This window comes from Mercenaria mercenaria, chromosome 12 (genome assembly GCF_021730395.1).
Source record: "Mercenaria mercenaria strain notata chromosome 12, MADL_Memer_1, whole genome shotgun sequence".
Taxonomy (NCBI): Eukaryota; Metazoa; Mollusca; class Bivalvia; order Venerida; family Veneridae; genus Mercenaria; species Mercenaria mercenaria.
The window spans coordinates 79,170,631-79,178,813 of NC_069372.1; the positions used below are offsets into that span (position 1 = coordinate 79,170,631).

The following is an 8,183-nucleotide window of genomic DNA, read 5'->3' on the forward strand; positions in this document are numbered from 1 at the left end:
AACTGATAAGCCTATCCGACAATCAGGCTTTACCGTGTCCATGTTTCTTATTGCATGTATTTGAAACGGGATCAATTTGTTTAAATGGCAAGGTATTGTACATATTTTCTTTCACAATTACACACTTATTAATATTGTAAACAGAATCTATATCGTTCTGAAAATCCATTTCATCAGTAATAATATCTGACGCGTGCTGAAAGGTACATGGAACATTTCATATGATGCGAGACAATAAGATATTCCATGGGCACTGCATTACTATAGCTTCGATGTAGTTTCAGAAGCAGGGTGCGAGATAAAAGGTCTTCAAATGGAGACTGCATTACCAGTGTCTTGATCTGATTTCAGGAGCAGGTTCCGAGACAAGGAGATTTCACACGTACACTGCATCGCAATTGACTCGATCTAGTTTCAAGACGGCTTTGCATGAGCCTAAATATAAATACACATATTCTATTAGTTGTTAAATATTTACATACATTTCAAAGAGAAACACTTCACTTCATAGTTTTTATCATATAAGTAATATATTGTAACAGATATTGTATCGTCTGCTCTTCAATAAAATTCATTCTAAAACGAATCGCAAGGAATATTATTTTTATGACATGTGTACATATTTCTGTTATTCTGACGTGACGTCTTACTAGAAAACATATATTGATAGTTTATTACTCGACAAAACAATACGTTTGCTTTGAAAAAAGAACAGTCAGAAGATATGAATTATTAACTGCCACGTTTCGACCCATCCTCTACCATTTAAAAGAAATCTCCGCCACACCCTTCTTCTTCCAATTTGCAGGTTATTTGGGCTCCTCCCAAAGATACGAAAAACGTAACAGGTAAAACTTGATACGCATTTATGTCACCATTTAACAAGCCCACTGATGCCGATATGGAAAGGCAAATATTCTATGTGCATTTATTACCACATTTTAAGATTATTTTTTAATGTTTCTATTAATTCTTCAATCGGTTGTACTTTCTTTTGCCTGGTCATTCCTAATAACGTTGAAGGATGCGTCTTAACCAAACCTGCCGCTGCCGCCGTCATTACACAGCGCCATGAAATTCGAAACAAGGTTTAATATCTATTTGGTAATTTCTGTTGGCCGCTGTGCTCTGAAAATCAAAGCATTTCAATATGAGATAGCTTGTCTTTTTCTGTATCGGTTGTTATTTCGACCTGCTGAACTATAAGCATAAAATATTTCCTTGTTGAGAAAGATTTGCACGTTCGGTTCAATTTTGTCTACGTTGCGGAATTCGATTAAAACTCTGAAGTTTAAAAACTTTGGAACATACTTAGAAAATTTGAAAAAAGTAAAAAAAAAACTTATTGACTCGTGTATATGATTGTTTTTAAAAATAAGGACATTGTGCAAGCTTTCATAGTGAAAGTCTATTGGGAAATTACTATTTTGATGACATTTTGCGAATGGAATTGTTTCTATTTATTACGTAGATTTTGATGAAACTTTTTGCAGTTGCAAATCAGCGTTTTGTCTATTCTATGATAACAGAAAACACGACTTTTTCTATAAAATAAAGAAGACTGAAACTGTGCTATTATGTAACATATGCATTGTATGTACGTCTCATTTGTGACGTCATAGCGTCAAACGTTATAGCGGCGCACTGTAAAGAAGTCCACGAAAAACAGCCACATATCGGTGAACATTTTCAAAGATATAGATAATAATTCTTGGTAACCTCGTATAACTGAATTAGCCTAATATATCCCAAACATTTATTTGTTCTCAATAAAAGCATTACTTCTCGTTCAGAGGCACTCATGACAAGATTCTTTCGCGTCATAACTCCAACAATTTATTCAACAAGTCACTATCTTTCGTAAACAAAATAGGTCCGTGTGCTTATTTTCATTATTTCAGAAATCAACAATTCCAAGCGGCACTTAAATAACAGTTTCTTCCGGGTTTTTTTTATTATTATTATTATTATTATGTTACCGGGTACATTACGTAATGCAATGATTTCGGGTTTGTCAAACGAGCGGACCTACCCTAATAAACTCCTAAATAACAAGTTTCAATTGTTTCTACATAAAATTTACATATCCGAATGTGGAGTGAAACAGGTTCTGGTCAGCGTCTATCATCATGTACACTTCCTCCATATGATAAACCTAGTACTAATGTGTCTTTGTGTAATTACAGATTCTGCACGTGTTTCTCGTACTTGACATGTGGCATGACGCAAATGTTTGTAAGTTGCAACTGAAATAGTAAACTTTATCAATTTTAGTCGTAACAGCAGTTCATTTCACTTTTGAACAGATTTGAATTAAAAGGTGAAATATTACATGATACTACGTCATACTCCTTTTGTAACTAAGGAAACGATGTTAAAAGACATCGTGGGTGATTGATAGATTAAGATTCGATGAAGATGTAATTTATAAATAATCTATTAAAATAGTTTAAAGTAGTTCTGCACATTTGGATCAATTTTTTTCTACAATGTATAATTTTACTAAATCTTGATTTTTCAACTTCGAAAATTCGGCAAATAAAAAAGACTGGGTCGTGTGCTCGATTTTATTTTATTTTATTTTATTTATTTATTTTTTTTTTTTTTTTTTTTTTTTTTTTTTTTTTTTGCTGGACTGAATTGAAAAAGTTGGACCTCACAGGGATAATTTCTCGAATAGATTTTTTACAATGCAGATTTTGATGAAACTTTTCATAGTCGCAAATAAACATATGGGCTATGATATGGTGAAATAAAATGTATAGGTTCATGTTTGTTTCTGATATATTTGCTCATGATTAAAGACATCCAAGAATTATAAACAGATTTTAAGACATTTTTTAAATCATTTAACATGTTAGATTTTAATATCATATTAAGATAGTAACATTACAATTGTAATACATTTACTCACCGGTTGTCAATAATTCAGAAATCAATGGGACTCTGGATCAAAATCAATTACTTATTTCAAATGCTTAGGGAAGCAAGAAGATTTTATTTTATTTTATTAAAATTATTTGATTAAAGGAAAATGTAAATATTGCAGATTACTTCAATAACTTAATAAATATTGTCAGATAATGCTTTTGATGTCATTTGATGTGTTAAAGATTTTCTCTTTCTATATTTCAGGCGTAAACTGACCGATAATGGTTAATAGATACCCTCAGTAAGCTGTTTTCAAGGGAGACAATTTCACCAATAAGCCAGCAAACTGGCTTGGATTTCTAAGTATGAAATGATTTTCATTTCCGTACGCTGAATCCAGGCTTTATTCTACGTTATCGGAATAAATGACGGTACGCCATCACTTCCGGTTTATCAAACGTGCAGAACTACCTTAAACAAATAGGCTTCTTTTAAACATAGGAGAGGTCCAGTGTTGTTCCTTTTAAAGTTATATCAGAGACATGTCTCTGGTTATACGATCGGTTTTGCTATAGACAAAAAACAGTTTCCCTGTTGCACGTCACTGGTCAGAGTCACTGTGACCTTGACCTAATGACCTCAAAATCAATAAGTCATCTTCCTCCGCCAATCCGAGGACTGTAGGCCCAAACATTTCCTAGTTACTGAATTTCATTTAAAAATGTTCAAAAACTACCAGTGCAATAATTGTACACTGAACTTGGCCCTGGTGAAAGCTGCCAGATTAGCATCTTACCATTTTTGCGAGAACCTCACCTGATAGGCTTGTTTGTCAACTACCGCGTTCGTTCCCAAGTGAATAGCTTCCGAGAAGCTTTAGAAAAGCTTAGAAAATATCCCAACCGAACGGACGTCTGCCGGAAGTGAAAAAATATATCATTCTTTTTTTAAATGTATTTTTTTCAGAGATTTTTATTGTTAATGTGTTATCTGAAAAATAAATTCTAAACATTCTATTTGTTCTAGTTTAATACTCAGTTTGTAAGGTTTATATGTCGAATTCAGGCCGTCTTATTTTGTAAGTTCTTTTTACTGATCATTTTGTAAAGAACGAAGCAGTCTGTTTCTGTATCGTAAGCTTTTATAAGCAGCTTGTCTCAACACAAACATCTACAGATGCCATTTCGGGTGACACTTGCTGTCTCCGTTCTATCAAAATTACTTCCACTGAATCCCTACGTGAACTTTAAGACAAAGACTTGGTGATTAGCACAAAGTTAAGTTCAAGGCTATAAAGAAGACATTATACACCATTTTCAATCATTACAACGTTATTTGTCGTTTTTTACCACAGACTGGGAACATTGCACTTTTAAGACTGGTTTAAATGCAAGGAAGATGAATCTACGAGTACGTGAGCTGTCGTGTCATAACTTGCTGGTTTTACCTTTCAAAAGCTCTATAAAGTTAAGCTCACGTTTTGTCATTAACTGACAATCTGTTGTAGTTAGAACAAATTCTTTATTCCATTCCGAAGCTTCTATCGTTAATTCTCCAAACAAGGAATCCAGACACCAGTTTTGTACAGTAATCAACACACGTTTGAAATGTGCCGTCTCGGCCTTTATGCTTTCTTTAGATTTGTTCAATTCTGTTTTGAATTTGTTATAAAAGAATTCGTAAACCATGTAATCGAGCTTGTTTCTCTTTCTGAACTTTTTCATTAGTTGTTCACTTATTGTTTCTTCAGATCCACGTACATTTTTGGACATGTACAATATATCCTTCAAAGACCAGTTTAAAAGCCTTTTCATCAGTATCAAAGATTCATCAAGATGTTCGGCAATCAATACAAAATCAAATATTTCACCAAGGTGTTGTAAGTACTGTTTCGCTCCATGGTCACTTTCGATGAAAAAATGGTCTAGTTTGAAACCAAAATCACGCGCCATCGAGTTCATGGTGTAGGACAAAGGTGTATCGTATTTTTCCGGGTATCTGATAAGATTTTCTATTCGATTACCTGGCACATCCATCAAATATCTGAATTTGTATAAATCTGTATAGTAATTAACTGCTGAGATAAACTGATCAAGAGGGTCTCTCACAACTGCTAAATAGACTGTGTCATTCGGCATTACGTTTGAGTAAATTTTGTAACTGAAAATGCCATGGTTACATAGGATATCGTAATGGTCACCGTGGAGCGCAGGTACTAGATCTTCGTGAACTTTGGCTGATTTTGAAAAGTAATTACCCTTCACGGGTAATACGAAGCTCAAGTTACGCTCATATCCGAACCTGAAGAACATGGTTTGCAGCGTTGTCGAAGCGGCCTTGTGTACCTTTAAAAATGCAATGTGTCGTTTCTCCTCAATAACGTGTTCGTCTCCGACACGCTCTGAAAGATTTGTATTTTCAGTCAGCACTGTCTTATTATTATGTGTTCTTTCTTCTTTATAATCCGTTGTAAAAACATTTTCTGTAGATCTACCAGCAATTAATTGATTTTCGCTTTTAGTCTGGTTTTTATATTCTTGACTGTTTTCCACTATAGACTCTCGATTACCCTTTTCTTCTCCAAAAAGGTTGCCTTCATTCGATGAAATGAGAGCAGAAGTGCTGCGAAAGCTGTCCCTGAACTTTCTAGGGTCGTTAGTAACAAACTGTCGGGTAGGTTTCTCAAGTGAGGCTTTTAAATGAGGTCCTTCCACATCTGTTGTTAAAAGTTTGCTGATGTAATGATCATGGCAAAGGTACAGAAATTCTGAAATGAATAATAAGTGCGTTACAAGACTTATTTTGATCAATTTATGGGTATAAATCGCACATAGGTACTGTCATCCCATTCACCTAAAATGTTAGATGTTTGCTCTACGTTTTATCAAAGAATCACTAGATCTAGTAAGTACCTATAAAAACAAACAATTAATGCCATCCCTTGATTCTGACGGAACTGGCTATCACTTTGCTTATTTATAACAACTATATATTTATTCGCTTACACTCATTTATACTGCAATTTTTTTAAATGATATTCTAACACGGCTCGATTAGATTTCCTATTAAACAAAGAAGGCTGAAAACTGTGTTATTATTCATAATACTATTGGGCAGCTTGTTATCTGTTTTAACAAAATATTAAGAAAAAAACAATAGGATGTAGATTTGGTACGAGGCTAGGATGTAGACTGGGTACGAGGCTAGGATGTAGACTGGGTACGAGGCTAGGATGTAGACTGGGTACGAGGCTAGGATGTAGACTGGGTACGAGGTTAGGATGTGGACTGGGTACGAGGCTAAGATGTAGACTGGGTACGAGGTTAGGATGTAGACTGGGTACGAGGCTAGGATGTAGACTGGGTACGAGGTTAGGATGTAGACTGGGTACGAGGCTAGGATGTAGACTGGGTACGAGGTTAGGATGTAGACTGGGTACGAGTATGTAGACAGGGTTCGAGGCAAGGATGTAGACTGGGTACAAGGCTATGATGTAGACTGGGTACGAGGCTAGGATGTAGATTGGGTACGAGGTTAGGATGTAGACTGGGTACGAGGGTTAGGATGTTGACTGGGTACGAGGTTAGGATGTAGACTGGGTACGAGGCTATGATGTAGACTGGGTACGAGGCTAGGATGTAGACTGGGTACAAGGCTATGATGTAGACTGGGTACGAGGCTATGATGTAGACTGGGTTCGAGGCAAGGATGTAGACTGGGTACAAGGCTATGATGTAGACTGGGTACGAGGCTAGGATGTAGACTGGGTTCGAGGCAAGGATGTAGACTGGGTACAAGGCTATGATGTAGACTGGGTACGAGGCTATGATGTAGACTGGGTTCGAGGCAAGGATGTAGACTGGGTACAAGGCTATGATGTAGACTTGGTACGAGGCTAGGATGTAGACTGGGTACAAGGCTATGATGTAGACTGGGTACGAGGCTATGATGTAGACTGGGTTCGAGGCAAGGATGTAGACTGGGTACAAGGCTATGATGTAGACTGGGTACGAGGCTAGGATGTAGATTGGGTACGAGGTTAGGATGTAGACTGGGTACGAGGGTTAGGATGTTGACTGGGTACGAGGTTAGGATGTAGACGGGGTACGAGGCTATGATGTAGACTGGGTACGAGGCTAGGATGTAGATTGGGTACGAGGCTAGGATGTAGTCTGGGTACAAGGTTAGGATGTAGACTGGGTACGAGGGTTAGGATGTAGACTGGGTACGAGGCTAGGATGTTGACTGGGTACGAGGTTAAGATGTAGACTGGGTACGAGGCTAGGATGTAGACAGGGTAGGAGGCTAGGATGTAGACTGGGTAAGAGACTAGGATGTAGACTGGGTACGAGGCTAGGATGTAGACCGGGTACGAGGTTAGGATGTATACAGGGTACGAGGCTAGAATGTAGACTGGGTACGAGGGTTAAGATGTACACTGGATACGAGGTTAGGATGTAGACTGGGTACGAGGTTAGGATGTAGACTGGGCACGAGGCTAGGATGCAGACTGGGTACGAGGCTAGGATGTAGACTGGGTGCAAGGTTAGTATGTAGAATGGGTACGCGGTAAGGATGTAGACTGGGCACGAGGCTAGGGTGTAGACTGGGCACGAGGCTAGGATGTAGACTGGGTGCAAGGTTAGTATGTAGACTGGGTACGAGGTAAGGATGTAGACTGGGTACAAGGCTAGGATGTACACTGGGTACGAGGTTAGAATGTAGACTGGGTATGAGACTAGGATGTAGACTGGGTACGAGGTTAGGATGTAGACTGGGCAGGAGGCTAGGGTGTAGACTGGGCACGAGGCTGGGATGTAGACTGGGTGCAAGGTTAGTATGTAGACTGGGTACGTTGTAAGGATGTAGACTGGGTACAAGGCTAGGATGTACACTGGGTACGAAGTTAGGATGTAGACTGGGTATGAGACTAGGATGTACACTGGGTACGAGGTTAGGATGTACACTGGGTACGAAACTATGATGTAGACTGGGTACGAGGTTAGGATGTAGACTGGGTATGAGACTAGGATGTACACTGGGTACGAGGACAGGATGTAGACTGGGTACGATGTTAGGATGTAGACTTGGTACGAGTATGTAGAATGGGTTCAGGGCAAGGATGTAGACTGGGTACGAGGCTATCATGTAGACTGGGTACGAGGCTAGGATGTAGATTGGGTACGAAGTTAGGATGTAGACTGGGTACGAGGGTTAGGATGTAGACTGGGTACGAGGCTAGGAGGTTGACTGGGTACGAGGTTAGGATGTAGACTGGGTATGAGGCTAGGATGTAGATTGGGTACGAGATT

The 8,183-nt window shown here is 38.2% G+C and overlaps 1 protein-coding gene across 1 annotated transcript; it reads right to left on the reverse strand.

Moving 5' to 3' along the window:
- Nucleotides 1-386: 386 nt before the first annotated feature.
- On the reverse strand, nt 387-8,019 carry LOC123534542 (uncharacterized). Its single transcript, XM_053520661.1, has 2 exons — nt 7,293-8,019; nt 387-5,638 (listed from the first exon to the last, which is right to left on the reverse strand). The coding sequence occupies exons 1-2, from the start codon at nt 8,017-8,019 to the stop codon at nt 4,299-4,301; spliced, it is 2,067 nt and encodes a 688-aa protein (XP_053376636.1). The 3' UTR covers nt 387-4,298.
- Nucleotides 8,020-8,183: the final 164 nt, after the last annotated feature.

What these genes read in the sequence shown, in the direction of transcription:
- LOC123534542 (XM_053520661.1), bottom strand. Translation starts at nt 8,019, where the DNA reads ATGATAGCCTCGTACCCAGTCTACATCCTTGCCCTGAACCCATTCTAC. An exon ending in CAGTGTACATCTTAACCCTC is followed by an intron (nt 5,639 to 7,292) that starts GTACCCAGTCTA and finishes TATTCATTTCAG; the next exon opens with AATTTCTGTACCTTTGCCAT.